The sequence below is a fragment of the Monodelphis domestica genome, chromosome 2, assembly GCF_027887165.1.
Source record: "Monodelphis domestica isolate mMonDom1 chromosome 2, mMonDom1.pri, whole genome shotgun sequence".
Taxonomy (NCBI): Eukaryota; Metazoa; Chordata; class Mammalia; order Didelphimorphia; family Didelphidae; genus Monodelphis; species Monodelphis domestica.
Window position 1 is genome coordinate 179,333,720 of NC_077228.1, and position 21,214 is coordinate 179,354,933.

A 21,214-nucleotide genomic window follows, 5' to 3' on the forward strand; every position below is an offset into this window, starting at 1 on the left:
TTATATCCCTGAGTGCCCATATTAACAAAAAAGAGAAAGAGGAGAATATCAAATTGGACATGCAACTAAAATAACTAGAAAAAGATCAAATTAAAGACCCTCAGATAAAGACTAAATTGGAAATCCCAAAAATCAAAGGAGAAATTAATAAAATTGAAAGTAAAAGAACTATTGAACTAATGAGACTAGGAGCTGGTATTTTGAAAAAAAAAAAAAAGCTAACATATTGGTTAATCTAATGATTTATAAGGTTTCTCTTCAATATGAATCTTCTTTTGGTAAATAAACTGTGAATTCTCACTAAAGACTTCTATCTCACTGAGTTCATATGGGAATTCCCCCTAGAATGACTTCCTAATTTATCTTTCAAGTTTTATTTTATAGCACTAGCTTTCATCCAGACAAATAACTAAATAAATCAATTCTAGGCAATTCAGATCAGTAATGTAAGGCTTAATAGAGACCTGCAGGCTGCATAATGACTTAGAAACTCACAATTTAATATTATCTATGTTTTATTGTATTTTTATTTATTTTGTTAAATATTTTTCAATTACATTTTAATATACTTTAGGCTACAGTTGGGAGTTTTGTGGGTAACATAGAGCATTGGTGAGTTTGATACCTCTCATCTGATTTACCATTTATGCCCTGAACTTAACATTCTGTCTCTTGTCTATATATATTTTACAGAAATGATCCCTCAGGTATGGAATGTACTATATCATCCTTTTTTTTTTTTTTGGCAATCCCTATCTTCCTTTAAGACTCAGTTCAGAGGGTAGCTGGGTAGCTCAGTGGATTGAGAGTCAGGCCTAGAGACAGGAGGTCCTAGGTTCAAATCTGGCCTCAGACACTTCCCAGCTGTGTGACCCTGGGCAAGTCACTTGACCCCCATTGCCTAGCCCTTACCACTCTTCTGCCTTGGAGCCAATACAGTATTGACTCCAAGACAGAAGGTAAGGGTTTAAAAAAAAAAAAGACTCAGTTCACTTCTTCTGTGAATCCTTCCCTGATCCTTCACCATTGTTAAAGGTTCACTCACTCAATTACCTTTAATTTATTTAATGATGTCTTACACGTCCCTAAACAAAGGCTCCCCATGGCTTGGAAATTTTTATTTTGCCTTATGTTCCAGATTGCTGCATAGAATAATTGCTTAAAAAGTATTATATAGGCCAAAATGAGTTTTGACTGCTAAATGGAAACTCTTCATAGTACAATGCAAGACATACATTTAAAGAAAGGAGTTTGGTGAAAGGGTAAACATTAGTAGCAGAGAAAATAGACATTAACACAGGGATATACCTCTACCTTCCTCTCCCTTTGACTCCTCCCCTCCCCCTACTCCATTACTTTCTGTTATAGTAACACAGAAGGGCAAAACAGCTAGGTAATGGGGGTTATGTGATTTGCCCAGAGTCACACAGCTAGGAAGTATCTGAGGCCAGATTTGGACCCAGGTCCTCTTGACTCTAGGCCTCTATTTTTATTTCTAAAGCAGTTGTTTCTAATGTTTCTTTATTTCCCTCCACTATCAGTTTATATCCGCTATCTTGTCCTTGGTTTTGTGGTTGTTGTTGATACTGTCATGCTTTCCGTCCTTCCCTCCTATCCTCCTTTCTCCCTCCCTCTCTCCCTTCTTTCTTTCTCCTCTCTCTGCCTTTCCTTCTAACTTCATTTTAACAGTAGCTCTAGGCAGAAGTAGATTCTCACTTCTCTAACCACAACCCACATCTTCTGGGCCAAATGGTAGCTGCTTCTTCCCCATTCTCCCCAACACTGACATCTGTCTGGTTTTCAGTAAAGGATTTTGGTACCATGGCAGGAAATGCTAAATAGAGTATATATAAGAAAATGAATATCACTGAAAGAAAATAGTCTCACAGTTTATGTCTGGTAAACTTGAGTTCTAGTATGACACTTATGACCCCACTAAAACATTTCCAAACTGCTAAAAATTCTAGGTAGCTGACTTAATCTAATCATTAATATTTGCAGTGGTTTTGGTGATTGGGGTCTAAATTGGTAAGAAAATAATTAGGGGACTGATTTTTCCAATGACAGAAACCTTCCAGAGATTTGCTTTTTTTTTTTTAAGTGTACCTTAAATTTCCCAAGAAAACTATTATTCAACAAAAAGACACAAACTAATGTACCATAAGGGCCCAAAGCAAATATATTTCAGGTTCCTATTTGGTCTTGTGGATTAAGAGACAATATACTTACCTGGATATGCATCTTAACTATTGCTTTCCCAATAAGGGTCGCCCCAAAGAAGGTCCAAAAGGGAACAAGGAAGTGTCCACATGTTATTCCTGCCAGATCAAACAGAGGGTTTGGAATCTAAGAAAGAAGAATGAGGGAAAAATGATAAAAGTAAAAAGCCCACTCAACTAAAATAACCAAAAGAGCATGCATTTATTATTGTTATTTTTTTTATGCTTTAAAATCTTCTCCATTTAAATCCCCATTTCCCAAAGTAATGACTTCTAAAATGTAGATAAGGGAAATTAACTTTTGGGATTATAATTATGCTGTCTCTGTTGTGCTCTATCTAGTATTTTAGATTAACTTGTTATAGTTCTATATAAAGTATTCCTAATTGAGAACCTAGGCTTTCCATTTCATCAGACAGATATTTCATAAAGCCAGGGGATACCTAGGACTCCAGTTCCATCTTCTTGGTATTTGATAATTCACTGGAATTATGTTACATTAGGGATATAAATTGGATGAAAAATAAGATAGACTTTTAAAAAAACACTTCAATTATGGCCAGAGTACTAAAATCTTTAGCTTGAAATATGAGTGACTTGGCAGAAATTTATATTTCTGGGGTATGAAAATATGCCTTTTCAACAAAGGTTAACATGCAGTTGAATAAACATATACAAAGAGATAAATTTACTGATATTGTTCAGCTTCAAAAATCCATATTTCAATTCTGTGAGGCTTAAGACCCTATGGTCACAGAATACATTTTAAAATACAATTAAGTATAATAAGGTTTTTAATAAGACAATTCCAAGAAAGAACTGATCACACATAATACCTTTCCCAAATATCCCCAAATTTTAGGAATGGTAAAAGTTGTTGTCATTTCAGGATGAACAAAACCCACAAAGTTTTTGACTACTCCATTTTCCTTCCAAGAAGCTTACTACCCTTACCCTACTACTGGAAAGTTGGTGAAATTAAGTAATTATCTTCTAAAATATAGGCAGAAAAAAGTGAACTGGTTTAAAAAATATCTGAACAGGAGTTTTCAAAAGTAAAGTACAACTATACTACAATTCAAGTATTATTTATCAATACTAAAATTGAAAAAAGTAATTTTCTTTTTCAGGTTTCAATATCTCATACCACTGCATCAGAATCAGTTAATGAACGCTTGACATAGTAAGGCCTTAAAGTCCATCTAGTCCATTCCTTTTCATCTAACATGAGGAACCTGAGGTCTAAAAATGGTCAATGACTTTGCCCAAGTTCTCAGGTAAGGAAGTAGCATAACTCACAAGAATCCAAGTCTCCTGACCCTAAATTAGTCTTATTTCCACTATACTACATTCCCTTTAAAGCCTGTACATTTTACTACTGCCAGTTTCTTCTTAGTTTTATGAACTAAAATGAATTTTTAAAATATAAGATATGACTTTCAAAAATAAACAAGGGTCATAATTGAAATTTTATAATATTCACATGTAGTCAGCAAGGATCTTCTCTCTGCGTTGGTTAAGATGCTGTGATCAAATAGCATATATACTATTTATTCTCTTGGTAACAATGACAAAAAAATAAAAGAAAAATTAGACTTTAGGAAACTTATAAAGTTATATTAGAATCTCTAGGGCATTTATTTCTCTTGATGCAGATGTTAAAGACTAAAGTAACTAATTAGCAGAACTCACTTTTATTTGAAGTTCAATATATTCTAAAGTTGGGAGGGGGGATTCCTAAAAGTCAAAAAGCAGCAAAATCATATTTTACTAGGGTCTTAATATATGCCAAGGCTCAGTACTAGACACTAGTGATATAAGGGCAAAGTTCTTGTCCTCATGGAGTTTAAAACCAAGGAAGGGACAATGCCTAAACATAAAGTTTGAGGATACCAAGCTGAGATGATAGACAACTTGGGCTGAGTGAGCCTGTAGGGATGTTAGGGATTTTGAAGAGGCAAAGGTTAGAATGAAGTGCATTCAAGGCACTAAAGAAAGCTAGTACAAAGAGATGAGAGATGGGAGACTAGTGTGAGGAACAATAAGCTGAGATGTGTCACCTCATCTAAGGTTCCAAAACTAGCATGGCTAGTTTAGAAATTTAATTTAGTGCTTCACAGAAATTAGGCAGTATTACTAGTTTACTACTAGGTAGTTAATTACTAATATTGAAGAAGATTATCTAAGAACAACTTTAATGAGTTGACAGAAGAACTCAAAACAGCTCAATTGTAGACATTTTCTCATTCAGTCCTACTAAGGAAAATAGGCCAGGCTTTGAAAATGGTTGCCCTAATAAGATGGTGATCATTTGTAAAAATGAATTAGAAGAGAGAACAACACCAAGGCTCTAATTTGTGGAATTTCTTAAATAACTGATGAACACAAGCCAGTTTATACATTGACCAAAGGATATTCTTTCATTCATTATTTAATGTTTTATAAACCAGCTACATAATAAGACGCCAAGCCATTTTATAGAATCATAGATCTAGAGTTGGAAATTAGATTCACCGTGATTTAATAATCCCTGCCTCTTTCTTCTAATAGAGGGTAATTTTTACCTCTCATTGTTCTAGTGAGATACAGAAGAGGAAGAAAGATAGGTAAGTCAGGTAAAAGCATAGTAAGCACAGATGGTGCCAATTAAAACTAGAGTGAGCTCAATGATTTTACAGAAACTCCCTTCAGGGCTGATAATTTAAACAACTATTGTGGGTCAATCTGAACTAAATGAATACCTGACTTTATTAACTGGTGGCTCAAATGTATACATTTCTTTTCAAGGCTATAAAAGTATATACCTGGTTCTGGTGAAGAAAGAAGTTTATAGACTTCTTATCTCTGGATACCAGACTGAGGAAACCAAAGACTTCATTTTATTTCATCTATATTCCCTTTCACTTCTTTGACTAGGTATCCAGACACTGGGGACAAACATCACTTAAATCCATAAGTTCATGTTGTCTAAAGAAATAACTTATTTAGAGTAAAAGTATGAAAAACCAAAGTGTTCCAACTATGACCCTTCAATTACAAAACTGCTCCTAATGTATTACGAAAGACTTGCAAAAGGCAGAGTCATTAATGAATCTGGTGAGTCACAAAATAGACATTTAAGCCATTAGTTAGTTTCAAACTCACATGATTATTTTGTATGCAATGGACAAAAAGCCTTTCTCAACTACAGGCATTCCTAATAGTTACAAGGTAACTAACCACTTATAAGAAGTTTCATTGTACCTTTCTAGTCCTATCATCGAACTAACTAATCCTTGAAAGATGGGCATAAAGAGTCCATCCATATGATGCTATGTACTAGATTAAAAGAAATATATTATACATTTTCCATGAGGAAGATGGATTTTGACTCTTTTTGTTCTCAGTAAGGCATGCTATTTAAGGTGGTATGCTTTAAAGTCAATAAATAAGACATCAACTCACCCCATACTAAATAACTCATTTAATGAGTAAGATAAATGATTAACTAAGGCAGAATTAGAGGCATTGCTAAAGAGAGTTATTTTTGTTTATTCTGTAGTACATTTTTAAATGTAAAAAAAATCAAAACATAAATTCCTATTTATTGAAATTTCTCAATTTTAATAAAATTCACTTACTGAAGCGCAGGCCAAAATTCCAAAAAATCCAACCTTCTGTACCATGTTCTGAACTGCTAACTTAGCCCGAGATGCAAAGTCCTAGGGGGAAAAAAATTAATGGAAAGCATGAGAAAAGAACGACTTTTGTCAAGTGTGTTCATCTCATAATATGCAATATAGACTATTTCAGGAAATACTGGTCTTCATATCTGAAGCTAAGAAAAATGTTATTTGGACAGAAGACATGTAGAAAGAGCCAATGAATTCCTTTAAGATTCAAGATGAACAAGAAGGCTTCAGGTCAAAGTTTGAAGTTTAAAAAATGGAAATGGACTAATGTCAAATTCTTTATACAAAGAATTTATCAAATTTTATATAGAAAAATTTTTACTATATTTTGGTGTACTTTTTTTGGTAAACATCAAATTGAGGACAAACTTCATTATTTTGGAAATACAACTAGTCAGAGTTACTGTTTATTAAAATTTCTCTTAACTGTGTTCAAAATTACACATTCCTCCAGGATCTCTAATAAAGATTTCTGCTGATGGGCAGCAGAGAGATAATTAAACACATCACATGAAAATCTCGAAATATTTACCATGTGGGCATTTCCAGTTTTCTGTAAATCTAATCTAACAATAAAACACGGCAACTTTTAATTATTCTTATCTCCTGTTTAGATGCCATTAAAATCACATTTTTATTGTGTTATCACACTTTCAAATGTTCAAAGAATCTCACCTGCCCCCTGCCCAACTACTTAATAGACTACTAGGACCCAATGATTAGCATATTTCAACTAGTCAGATCAAGGCAGGTAGACAACTGATTTAATTCCAAACCATAAGAAGCAGGATACCTGAATCCCATCTTTCATGAACATTTCTCAGATGAAAATTTAAAAATGTTAAAGTCATAAAATTAAAAAAAATTTCAAGTCATAATCTAAAAAAGAACGCAGAAGGTCAACAAGGAAAAATGCCTATGCATAGGATACCAATATACTGTACTTTAAATTTCATAGAATGAAAGTAAGGTTTAAAGTACAAAAAGACTAATGAATAAAAGGTTGATGTTCATTTTATGTTCACATATTTTTCTGCTTATAGATAGGGGATGACAAAGAATATTCATTTCCATAGTAGAATTTGTGTTTATAAGAACAAAAGTTGACTTAAAAATTATTTAATAGCTAAATTTCTCCATAAATGTTTCTAATAAAATCACTACATATTCTTATGAAGTTTATATTTACATAATGATTTAATTAGATGAGTTATTCATACTTTAAAAAGTTTACTAGAACTATGACAGTATGTATTTGTAAAACATCATCAAAATAACATTGACAGAAATTATTTCTTTTTCTGCTCTTCTGATGGTAGCCAGAAAAATCAACGAGGATTCAAATTATTCTCAAAAAGAAATTGCCATTTAATGAACAATAAACATTTTAAGATTCCAAATTATATTATTAGTGTTTAATTCCTCAAAGTGGTTTTGCCACTTGCTATTTATTTCTAAGAGAGATAGAGGAAATAAATTACCTTGTCTAATAATAAAAAAGTATTCTTTTCTTAGAAAAGTATATGTACACTCCATATAAAGTTTTATTATACTTACAATAAGTATGTCCAAAATAAAATGTAATTAAAATCTCTCACAATTTTAACTTGTCAATGTTTTGCAAAACAAAGTTATGCTAAACACATAAGCTGCTTAAATTCACTAATTTGAAAGGAAATTAATTTTTGAAAAACAATCTAAAATAAAGTAACAAGAGTTGGTTACAAAAGTGTTCAAAAGCAAATATACAGTCTAAACAATGCTGAATCACTATGGGGTCAAGGCACTTTCCTCTGACAATTCTAGGCTCAAACTAAAAATTGTTAATTAAAAATTTTCAGTTAAGCATTTTAACTTTAAAGAAACTGTTTTTAAAAGTACTTCAACAAGAAAAATATTTTCTTCCCATACTTTAAAAAAATTCTTATTTTTATGTTTGTTAGTCTAGACTATTAGGAATATTTTTAGATTACTGAATAGCAATTGCAAGTAAATTAGAAAATATAATTATTGAATATCAATTATAACTAAAAAACTAAAAGTGTAAACTTGGAGAAATGCTTTTATCACTTGAAAATAATTTATAATAAATGCTCTTGTGATGACGATTTAAGTCACAGAAAAGGCTTATCATAGAATTCCTATTTCACAAAACACAGTTTCTTTTTTAATAATTTCATTTAGACACATTTGGAAATTTTTCTCTTTTATCACAACATTTGAATATTTCTCAATAAATAAATAAATGTACAAATAAAAGTCAGAAAAAGAGTAGAAGAGATATTCCTTCTAAGAATTCATGAATAAAAGCAAAGAATGGTCAGTTTGCAAAATTTAGTCCCTTTAGCCTATAAAGAGTAATTAATACTTTGAACTGATTGCATTTTTTCACGAATAACAAACAATGATTATACTAGTTAACAACTATATACTGATAAGTCATCTAGGTACTCACAAGATTAAACATCTTTACTTTCATAAATACTTTTTTTTTTCAGGGATTGCAAAGACAAAATGGGGGAAAGAGAATTCTTTATTAAGAAAACCAAATGGTAAGGGGGACATTTCTCTTCTTTGATGCATAACCATCTTTTGGCTTAATAGAAATAAAAGTATCAAAAAGGAAAATAGAATCTTTGCCTCTTTGGATATATCCTTGTTTTTGATTTAAAATGCCATAATAATTTTTGATTTGTTTCCTTACCTTCTTTTGGAAAAGTAGGGGGCTATAGGTGTAGAAACTTGCTCAAAATTTTGTCAATGTATTGGTTAGTTTTGCTGAACTGCCTTTTTTCCTCTTTATTTTTGTTATGAAGGGGATGGCTTTTTCTTTTTTCTTTTTTGAGGGAGAAGAAAAAGGATATCTTTGGAAATAAATGTAAGTTTAAAATAAAACATTAAAATTTTCTAAAGAAAAAATAATTTTGTTTGAGGAGAAAAAAATTGAACCAAAGTTCTAAGCCAAGCTTGGTAGAAATATTTAGCTTCTTTTTTAATTTACATCTCTTATAAAGAAAATTAAGTATCTTTTTAATTGAGTCTCTTACTTTTAAAAAGAGCTAGAAGGACTTTTTAAAGGGATTTCATAAATCTTGTGATGTATTTAATATATTCTAACTGTGACTTTCAGTTCCTATAACTTTTTGCTAGATCTTTCATAATGCTCTCAGATTTAAGGCTATACTTGCATACTAACTAATGGAAGTAACATTGTAAAATCTGTACAATTTTCATAAAAAGCAAGTAATTAGTATCAAATGTACCTTAAACCATTTGTAATACTTATTTTTCTACTTCCTATCTAAAGATATAAATTTAGAACTTAAAGAAAATTCTAATCATAACTGAGAAGTTAGAATATCATGGTCAAGGGCTTTTCCTGCAGCATTAAGTTGTTTGTATTAACACCAAAATAATTTGTTAGAGAAAAAACTTATACTCATAAATGTAACGAGCACATTTTCATTACTTTTCACCCAAATTAATTTTAGTAATCTTTTGACACAAAAATGTTTAGATGAACATACCATTTATTCCCATAACCCAAAAGCCAATTTCATTTCCAAAAACATATATGGTTTGAAATAATTTAACATGGTTAACTTAAAAATACTTTTACTGAAAATGCTTTTCTCTTACTGCCTAAATATAGTAAGTGCTTTGGTTTTATTTACAGACCAACAAGTTATGAATTATTTTTAATAAAACAACTTCAGAACTTTTTACTTTCTGCACATTTTTTAGCCTTTGTATATTTCTTAGAGTACTAATTTCCAGAGAAGTATTTCCTATAGATGAACATAATTTTATTCTTCATTAGTTTCACAAAAGAATGAAAAGAACTATTTTATATATATGCTTTTCATTTAGACTGAATATTGGTCCATTAAATTAAGTAATTAATAATGTATAGTATTACCTATATTAAGGAGAACTTGAAACATTAATAACATTAGTTAATTTAAAATAATATCAAAAATAATAACTTTGAATAAGTTAAACTTATTTATATTTTAGTATACTAACGGAAGAGTGTAGCAAAAACAAATTGATTACTTCCTCAATTTGCATTCCCCAATTCTTCAAAAATTTGGACAAATTAAAAAAAAAGACATCCCTCAAATAGTTTCATTTCTCAGGATGCACAAACCAGTTTCACAACTTTTACCTATTTCACAATTAAAGAGTCTAAGAAGAAATTAACATTAGCAAAGACTATATTTAATGATGCATTCTTTTACAGTTAGCAATTTCATTCTCCTTTCTAGATATTTTTAAAAATAGAACTTAAAATCCAGTTACTTACAGGTAAAAAAAATAACCTTTCCCCTAAAATTATGATTCTAGACTTTCTTTTCTTCTTTGACATGATTCATTTTTCTTAAACATTTTCCTCCAAGTCACTAGGCTTCAGAGTTTAAGGATGGTTGATGTCTGTAACATATTTCCAGTGACTACAAGGATACAGACTGAGGAAAATTACTGTAAAAATGCTTATCATATAGGATTAATCATCAGATTTTAAGGCATGACTACAAAAACCAGACAAGTAAGGTCTGAAGATTGGTAACATTATTTCATACTATTGTTTCTTAAGTCCTTTTCCTAAGAAGCAGATTTATAGCCAAATAAGTAAACATGAGCATTAAAATTATTATTAGGCTAGTGATAGGGTATTTTGTTGAAAGAAAATCTCAAGATCAATTCAAATTTTTTCAATTAAGATATTAAACGACATTGAAATTTTAGAGGAAACAAGCTCTGAGGAAATTTTTTAAATTGAACTATTAAAAAAAGAAAACCCTAACTTCATTTGAGCCCTATTATATATACCAGGAATTCATTTTCTTGATGATTTTCAAGAAGTCTTCATGGAACTTCATTCATTCATTCATTTTTTTTTAATTCTTACCATCCATCTAAGAATACTTAATACTATGTATTGGTTCTCAGACAAAGGACTGACAAGGTGTAAGCAATGAGGGTTAAGTGACTTACCGAGGATCACACAACTAGGACATACATTCTTTTTATTTTTTTAATCCCCATATTTTAAAGTTCATGTCAGTTAAAACATTGAGACTTAGCAGTGTGGTGGAAAAAGCACTGGACTATGAATAAAAGGGCATGTGAATCAGAGCTGAAAGGAACTCTTTAGTCATGAAGTCCAGCCCCTTTAATGTTATAGATAGGAAAATTGAGACCTAGCTTTCAGTCTCCACTTAATATTTAACAACCTAACTTCTCTGAGATACCTCATTTAACTAATCACATTACCTACATCTTAAGATTTTTGCAGAGGAAAATACTCTATAAAAATATATGTGATGGTTATCATAATAGCCTTTCTTTCTTTTTTTCTTTCTTTCTCCCCAAAACATGATGAAGACTTGTTTTATACTAAGGATATATACATAAAAGTCACTTCATACAAACTACTCCTCCAACAAGTCAAATTCTTTATCATGGCTGATAGAAGAAATAAGACTCATTACACCATTCTTATCTAAAAAGTACAATGTCTGTATTTCAAATTATACATTTGAGTTGTATGAATAAAAGAAAAAATTCCCCATATTATAAAATATTCATGTTAAGTTCTTTCAGTCTTACAAGTATGATTATGAACACTGAAACAACTTTGAAATTATTAAGAAATCCCTAATCTTGTTCAAATGATTTTTGGTCAATCCTATTGTATGTCCAGATTTCCTAAGACAACATTATCTTGAAACATTGTAGGATTGGAGAGAGAATACTGATGATGGCCAAGATTTGGAGAGTTTTGCTCCTGAGTCTCTCCTGTTCCTGTGCAAAATAATTAATAATTTTAATTAATGGTAATGGCAAATGGCAAAGACAAATTGGTTCAATGGCATGCAGAATTATTTGTAAAAAGTATACTACAGAGGCAGTTAGTGTGTCAGAGATGGAGATCTGAGGACCTGGGTTCAAATCTATCCTCAGACACTTCCTATCTGTATGCCCCTGAACAAATTATTCAACCCTGTTTTCCAAGCTTTTGCCCTTCTGTCTTATAGTTGTCACAAAGAGAGAAATATACTGGAGTTGGTCTCTGACTGGATGTATTGCCAGTAGGGAGAATCAGCTAAAGGAGATATGAGGGAGGGAGGGATTTTGGGGGTAATGCAGAGGGACAACAAACCAAACAAACAAAAAAAGTCTACTGCCATTTTATTCAGGCCATGACAAAAATGTCATTCAAAATGTCTTACTGCTTCCTTATTGAGTAACTCTAATTCAAAGTTTTTCTATATGGTAAACTCTAAATGTAGAATGGAAATTTACAATAATTATAACTAATTAAACTTAGAGCTGGAGAAAATGGCTAAAATACTAATTTGTAACAAATTATAATAATAATTTTTAAGTTTCTCAACAATGAAAGCATACTATACAATGAGACTTACATGAACTATAAAATTGTTAAAATAATTGTTCTTTATAAAAATCTGTGATAAAACAATTTATAATACTGAGGTTTCTTCCTTTAGAAAGCATGCTTAAAAATTCTTAGCCCTTTTTTTCCTGAGTTATGATTCATGTTCATAGTAAAAGTTTTAATTCACATTCACTTTTAAATATGTACTTTTTAATCCTGAGAACTCTCTAAATATACCAACATAAGTTAAAGATATTACAAAGACTGTTTAGCATTTAGTCTGCAAAAGGGGGAAGGTTGTCTTAAAATACCTGAAGTTCTGTTTAAAAAAGAGTCAAACAAGTATTTCATTTCTTCTGGTTTTTGAAAATTATTATAACACAATGGACCCAAATACACTTATGGGATAAAGACTGTTTGTGGTTAGGCAACAAGTTCTAGAATTTCCGAGATTATTAACTTGGTAGAATAAATTTTCTGTGATAATAAAGTAAAATAAAAAAAAGTTGAAACTGCTACCTATAGGATGTAGAATATAAGATGTGCACATGTTAACTGAAAACATTTAGAAATTAAACTATGCAACAAACCATGGAAATTGAGACTTTTAAATGCCATTAGTTTTTAAATTATTTAATGAGATAATCTGGGCTCCTACAAACTAATAAAGTCAGGAGTAACTTTAACATTAACTAGTTACTATTATAATAATATTATAGTTAACAGCAAATAATTTTAATTGTTACTGCAAATAAGAAAGTCAGCAATATTCTTCTTCTTTTTTTTTTAACCCTTACCTTGCTAGGCAATGGGGGTTAAGAGACTTGCTCAGGGTCACATAGATAGGAAGTGTCTGAGACCAGATTTGAACTTAGGACCCTCCTGTCTCTAGGCCTGGCTCTCAATCCACTGAGCTACCCAGTTGCCTCCTCAGCAATATTATTTTAAAAACATTTTCTAATCAATAATTAGGCCCAAATAAATATAAACATTTATTTCAACTATAAGATAACTGCTTGTAAACACCTAAGCACCTGCAGTTGAGACATGAATAAAGCATTATTCTCTAAAGCTTAAAGAAATTCCTACCATTGTCAATTGAATTTAATAATTTAAAATATGTTGTAACAATAAGCCTAAAAACAAAATTTAGATAGTTTTTTAAAAATTCATATAACTTTCTAATATCTGGAGACAGTTATCATTGTGGTAGGCCATATTATGGCATGCCAGCCAAATATCTCCCACAAAGAACTATGTGAGATGTCCCCAAATATTTCTTTTACTTTTCAAAAACTTAAATTCAGAAAAAGCTTAATCCTCTTTGGAATTCACTGTTCTTTTGTAATAGGGTAGTTGTGACTCCCCTTAGTAGTGTTCAGGAACAGAAAGGCTTCTGATTGGATTGATGCATTTAGGTCACCAAATTAACTTTCAGTATTGTTTCCATATCATTAATGGATAGAGACATTTCTCATATCTGGGAGACAGTTTGGATTTCACAGGAAAAAATCAGAACTTTAAAACTCTTCCTGGGAGTATGGTGGGATATTATGCAAAACAATCAACAACTTCATACTAATCTAGATTTAGTCTCCTAGCAAATTAATGCAGGTTCAATAAATTCTGTTGAAAAGTTTTAGGTTTTTATTAGAAAATGTTCATTTCACTGGAAGTTATTTTCAACATTCCTTCCCCCTAATGAGGAGACAAGAAGAAAAAAGGAAAGAATTCTTAGAAGGAAAAATCCAAAAATTTCTTTTACTCCAGAATGGGACTTCAGGAAAACAACATTAGAACTCTTCTCCAAAATGAGAATTTTTACCCAAAAGCAGTGGGACCAAATTGCTTGGGCTAGTTTTTCAAGTCTTGATACAAAAAATGTGACATTCACTGTAGTAATACAGTTGATGTGATGAGTAAAAATGTTCATGATGAGCTCACCTCTGGCAGAAATGCCCAAGTTAAGAACTTTAAGAATTTCTAAATTTTTAAATGCTTCATTCAATAAAATTTATGAGAAGAAAAAATTTAAGTCAAGAAAAGAGTCAAAGAAAGAAAAGCATTAAATATCAAAAGCTTATTAAACCCCTTCCCCAGAGGCACCACTTAGTTCATTACATCCTTCACTCTATCTTATAAAGGAGTTTTCTTCATTTCCCAATATACTGGTTCTTAGGTGGTTAACCCTGCCTCTAAAAAAATAAGAGGAAATTCTTTTTTTTTCAAAGTTCATTATTTATTTATGTTATTTAGAATATTTTCCCATGGTTACATGATTCATGTTCTTTCCCTCCCCCCTCCTCTCTCCCAGAGCCGATGAGTAATTCCATTGGGCTTTACATGTATCATTGTTTAAAACCTATTTCCATATCATTAATATTTGTGGATAGTGTTCTTTCTCATAAATCCCTCAGAACTGTCCTGGATCATTGCATTGCTACTAGTAAAGTCTATTATATTTGATTGTGCCACGGTGTATCAGTTTCCATGTACAACTTTTTCTGGTTTTGCTCTTTTTTGCTCTGCATCAATTCCAAGAGGTCTTTCCAGTTCATTATTCTTTGAGCACAATAGTATTCCATCACCATCAGACACCACAATTTGTTCAGACACTCCCCAATTGATGGACACCCCCTCATTTTCCAGTTTTTTTGCCACTACAAAAAGCATGGCTAAAATTATTTTTGTGTACGTATTTTTCCCTATTATCTATAAAAGGAAATTCTTAAACATAGGTTTTTAAAAAGCTAATTACAAGTAACTTAAATGCAAAATGTTATGTTTAATATACCAGATATATAACTTGCAGATAGTTTGGAAATAAGTAATGGAAATTTGATTAAAAGAGGTCTGCTTTTAAATTAGGAGAGCATGAAAACTTTACTTTTCTTATCTATGAATAAGGGAAGAAGTTTATGACCCAACAAGATACAGAGAGGATGACTGGAAATGTATAATTTTGATTCATGAAATTAAAAAGGGTTTGCATAAAATAATCACTCAAAATTAGAAGGAAAACAGTGAACTAGGGGAAAATGTTTACAACAAGTTTGTCTGATAAAGGCTTCATATACCAAATAAAAAGGGAATAGAGTCAAATTTATAAAGATAAGATCCATTTCTCAATTGACAAATGGTCAAAGGATATGAACAAGCAGTTTTCAGAAGAAATGAAATCTGTCAATACTCAAAAAATCCACTAAATTGCTTTTGATTGGAGAAATGTTAATCAAAACAACCTTGAGGTACTATTTAATGCCTATCAGACTGACAGAAAAGAAAAATGACAAAGGGTGATGGTATGTGGAAAAATTGGGACACATGCACTGTTGGTAGAGCTGTGAATTGGTCTAATCCTTCTGGAGAACAATTTGGAAATAAACTCAAAAGACTCAACTGTGCATTCCCTTTGACAATGCAATACTACTACTGGGTCTATAGCCCAAAAAGGAAAAGGATATATATGTACAAAAATACAGCAGCTCTTTTTATGGAGGCAAAGAATTAGAAATTGACGGGATGTCCATTATTTGGAACTAGCTGTGGTATATGATTGTGATGGAATACTACTGTACCATAAGAAATGATTATCCGAGTGGTTTCAAAAAATCCTAGGAAGATTTATATGAACTGATACAAAGTGAAATGAGCAGAATAAGGAGACTACTGTACACAACAATGTTATAGATAGCACTATTGTAATGATGATATGTGAAAGACTCAATTACTTTAAAAATAATCCAAGACAATTCCCAAGGACTCATGATGAAAAATGCTATCTATCTCTGGATGTTTTTGAATCTTGTGATGACCTCTGAGTACAAATTTGAAGTATGATTTTTTTACTTTATTTTTCTTACCTTTTAAAAATAACATGGCTAATATGGAAATATATTTTGCATGATTTTACATCTTTAATTGATATCATATTGCTTATCTTCTCAATGGGTGTGGGGGACAGGGATCTGGAGGGAAGAGAATTTGGAGCTCATAATTAAAAAATGAATAATAAACTGAAAAAGATACATAAAAGAAGTTTGCTTCTGTGCTGACAATCAAAGAGAAGAAAGGAAAGTAATAAGCATTTATATAGCATTTACTATGAGCTGGCACTGTGCTAAGTACTTACCAAATTTTCTCACTTGATCTTCATAACAACCCTATGAGGTAAGTGCTGTTATTCTCATTTTGCAACTGAAGAAACAGGTAAACTGGAGCTATATGACTTGCCCAGGGTCACACAGCTAATAAATGTCTGAAGCCACATTTGAACTCAAGTCTTCCTAACTTTAGGCCCAGTATTCTATCCACTACACCACCTAGGGGCAGCATATCACCAGGGTCACAAAACAAACAAACAAACAAACAAACAAAAGGTTCTTAGGGCAAAACATCAGGGTTCAAATCATACTTCAATGATGTTCTCCTAACATGACCATGGGCACTTAACATACCTAAGTCTCAATTTAAAATGAAGAGATTCCCACAGTTATAAAATGAATGTATTGAAATCAGTGGTCTCTGAGATACATCCCAACTCTAGATCTATGAGCCAGTAATCCAGTTATAATCATTAAATCTGCTGATTTAATGTTTAGGTTTTTCTTTTTATCTGTGGTTGTTTAAGGCTTCTAACAAAAAGTAGCTTTCCACTACATTTGTAAAGAGGTTGTGGTCAACAACTCCATACTTAATATGTTATATATATATATATATATACATATATATATATATATGAAATGTCAATGTTCTTCTAGTTTTTAATGGGCATAGAAATAGAATTCTCTCTATTGCCCAGAGATATGAGTAGTGACTACATGATATGTTAGGTGGAAAAAAAGGCTTAGGATATAAGCTCTGATTAGAATTGTTATTTTAAAAGGCATATGATATAATAAATGCATTTTCTTTTTTCTAGATGAAGCAAAAAGATTTTCTATATGATTCCTAATATCTTAAGGGAAAGGCAATTTCTTATACTTTAGCTGATCTAGGTGTTTTGTTTTTTTTAAGTCGTGTTTTGTATTTTTTTTTTAATTTGGCTATTTCAATTTTTCTGGTCTTCTGACTGATTTTTTTGAACCTGAAATTCAGATGGTTGAACATTCAAGTCCACAAAACACAATTTCTAATAGTTATAGTTTGTGGGAAAGAACAAGTTAAAAGACTAGGGATGAACTTGAAAGAAATATCAAGGGTGACTAAAATTGATTCATTACGGTATTTGATCAACTATTTTGTTGACCAAAACAGATAAAGGTGATGGAAAATTGGGACAAATGGAAACTTTTTAAAAAGAATAAATAGAAATTTTAGGATTTCCCAAGGATCACTGTTTATAATCAACTTTATATGCTGTGAAATTTCAATATACATGATACCTAACTCTAAGGAAACTACATAGACAAACAGAAAAATGGTAGATGAGTTTCACTGGAAGACAATGTTCTTAGGGGAAAATAATCTAAACTATATTTATAGGATAATGATTACATGAAATCAATTATGAAATAAAACAAGGGCCACAGGATGCGTTCCTGAAGCATCAGTTTGATGAACCAGAGGAGTTAAAGTAATAGCAAAAAAGTAATGGAACACATCAAAAAGCACATCTGACCTTTGACCAAAACCATAGTGAATCTGCATCTGAAATATTGTATATTTTGGTCACTGCAGTTCACCAAAGATATAATAGAACTAATAAAGATGCAGAAAAAGGCATTATTAATGTAAACAAGAAGGTGAAGGATTATTAAAAGAATCTGGAATATTTGAGTTTGCTCCTAACCTCTGAGATTGATATAGGATGGACAAACATATAAATCATAATACATTTCTTTGGGCCTGGTATATTGAATGCTTGGTTGAATAGAAGGTTTATAAGTCCAACATAGCATGGGCATTTTTGTCTTCAATTGTTAAGTTTACTTCTCCACCAAAGGTTTAAAAGATCGTAAGAATTATTTAAGACTTCCTTGCCAGCAATTTGAGAAACTTTAGGATAGAACAGAACAATTGTTTTGGATTATTAAAAAAATTAGATCTTGTCTAAATTGTGCTTTTAAATACTACCTGCATTTTTATCAGTGTTATTCAAAACTATCTTGCATACTTAGAAATGAGATGTATTTTTTCTCCTAACATTAACTCTGCTTCTGTTGAACATTAATGCAAACATCCTACCTTAGACTCAGGTCCTGGGACAGGACACTTGGGAGTACTCAGCAGTTCTAACACTGAGTGAGTCTGTAATGAGCCCATAATTCATTTGCAAACTCATGAACAAGAACACACAGGAGGTACAAGAGTTGGTTTGTTCAAGTTTCAGTGAAGGAGACCTCTCTAAATGCATCTTACAAAAGGTGTTTGAAACAGAAACCTGAAAAACATCTTTAAATTAGTTTAACAAAGGTAACCTAATGCTACCCCATGCTTATTTTTTCCATATCTGTAAACAGGTGTGGAAATGAATAGAACAATGCAAGCATAAAACTCTTATAGCCACCTGCCAATGTCTAAAGCAATCTAGCAAGAAAAACTTTATTACTCAATGTCTTTGTTAATATTTTGCATGTATTAACCTTTCATTATCTTTTATAAGGTCTGACAATTTCTAATTTTAAATTGCTTTCAGATAATAAATGTTCTTAATTTAGCCATTCACAAACTCAATGAGCACATACTAATTAAAACATTTTATTTATTAACTGTATTTTCCTTTGGCATACTCTTTTCCTGGGAAGGAACTGGCATATTTTCAGATTGACTATTTATTCACATACTCTTGTCACTCCTGCTACTTAAATTTAATTTATGATTCAAAACTAGGAAGATTTGAAATATAACTATATGGAGTTTAAATTATTCCACCAGATTCTGTTTTTAAGTTACCACATTCTGGTCCAAGATAACAGGGTTAAAAATGGAAATGCATATGTAGAAACAACTAGCTGCGTCAGACTTCAGGAATGTATGATGTACAGACAAGTTTCCTGGTGGCCACCCATTCAGTGGGCTGTATGAAATATCAAGTCTTTTTCTTTTCAGCATAGTTAAGAGCAAAGAAAAGGGATGAGTAGAAAATGAAATAAACAAAGGCACAGGAGATATAATAGCTGTATTCAAATGAGGTAATATTTTTAAAGTGCTTAGCACAGTGCATGGCACATAGTAGGCACTTAATAAATGCAGGTTCCCTTCCCTTCAAAATGCAATAAAAGCTTTCTTTAGATTGGGAACACTAAGGCTTCCAACATAAATAATGTCCTGTGCTTAATCAGTCAGTTAACAGAACTTATTAAATGCCTTCTATGTGTCAGGCACTAAGCTCAATGCTTGCAATACAGAGATAAAAAAGAAAAAGCCCCTGCTCTTAAAGAAGCTCCCAAGTCTAAAGGGGAGACAATGTGCATACAATTGTGTATAAATAAGATATAGACAGGATAAACTAGGGGTAGGTCTCAGAGGGAAGGTACTATATAATAGGCAGTTTATCGAACTATTAAACTAGTTTCAGCATAGAAATGTCCTGTTTCTTGATCTCCTATCCCAAACAGAATTGTAGGGCAAAAGAGATTAAAGAGCTGTTCAGATCTCAATTCCTTACTAAAGGAGGAAAATGAGGCCTAGAAAAAGGAAGCCATAGAGGCAGTCAGTGGCATAGTTAATAGAACCCAATTTAAAAAATTATGACTACAGTGCAACTTCTGGGAATCTAAAACTATAATCACTAGGTTAATCTACAACTACATGTAATAGGTTTTATAAAGATGTGCATGTACCACTGACATAGATTTCTTAGTCTGGATTGTGTGAAATGTTACTGTCCTATTGCACTGAACAAGAAGAGAGCATGTCTGCGTGCAACTGGGTGTGGTGGCCAAAAGGGGATCAAGTCCTTTGTTTCTGAAAAGAGAAACCCTGGTAAAGCTATCTCCCTTGGACAATGCCTTAAAGATGTATTTAACATGTGCACCAATGCTCACTACCGAAGTTCATCAGTTTAACTCTTTGTAAACAAGTAAGTGATTTGCTCCAAATGGCAGGAAGTTGTTCTATGGAACCAAAGCAGTTACAGCCAAGTTTAATACCAAACCCTCTAGAGTCCACGTTGACAAATTCTTGAACAAGCCCTGTGGTTACAGGGAAGCTGGTTTCACTCTGACTCACTCCTGTTCAAACAGTTTACTGGAAATGGAGGGGAGGGGGAATTTTCAGAGAAATCATGTGATGGCCAGACAAACCACAACCAGCAAAGGTTCAGCAGAGTCAAAAACAGGTCCCAGCAACAACTGACACTAGGGTCTTCATATGACAATTGATGATTTGAAAATGAGAACCATTTTATCTCAGATCTTCTGAACTGTTAACTGTTTTCAAAGTTGATGTTTCTTTAAGGAAACAGGGTAAATAATATAGTAAAACAAATAAATCAACAAGTAGGATGATAAGGGTATATGCTGAGATGTTTTTTGGAGTCAAATTGTGCTCTTTGAAAGAAAACTATGAAAAAGCAACTTCTAAAGCATTTAATGTGAAAATAAGTAAATAAATAACCACTTCCTAAATGTTTCACTGAAATTTCTGAACTCAAATGTCAAACTCAAATTCTCCAATCATCAGGCATTTTATAAGTCCATCTAGCACTGAGTGGTAGGATGTAGGTAAGGAGGGGGCAGGAGGAAGATGGAAACGAGAACCAGTTATTGTAATGAGGCAGAGGGAAAATGCAATGGTCCTAGCAGGGGAGAGGTGAGTAAGGGAAAGAGAAACTGATCATTAATACTAGCAATCACTAATTTTATTTATTTCCACTGTTAAATGTCATTTGTCACTTTGAACTCCTAAAGAAAAATTTAAAAAAAAATCTTATTAGGTTTAAATAAGGGATTTTCGTTCCCTTCAAACAATTCTGATAT

At 31.9% G+C, this 21,214-nt stretch overlaps 1 protein-coding gene across 5 annotated transcripts in view; it reads right to left on the minus strand.

Annotated features, from left to right (window-relative positions):
* Positions 1–21,214, minus strand: part of VMP1 (vacuole membrane protein 1) — a 146,544-nt gene that overhangs the window by 34,718 nt on the left and 90,612 nt on the right. For all 5 annotated transcript variants that reach the window (XM_056816485.1, XM_056816486.1, XM_056816487.1 and 2 more), the window contains 2 exons: positions 5,840–5,920; positions 2,230–2,346 (listed from right to left, as the gene is read on the minus strand). In XM_056816485.1, coding sequence (XP_056672463.1) covers positions 2,230–2,346; positions 5,840–5,920 — 198 coding nt within the window. The remainder of the gene's footprint in view (positions 1–2,229; positions 2,347–5,839; positions 5,921–21,214) is intronic.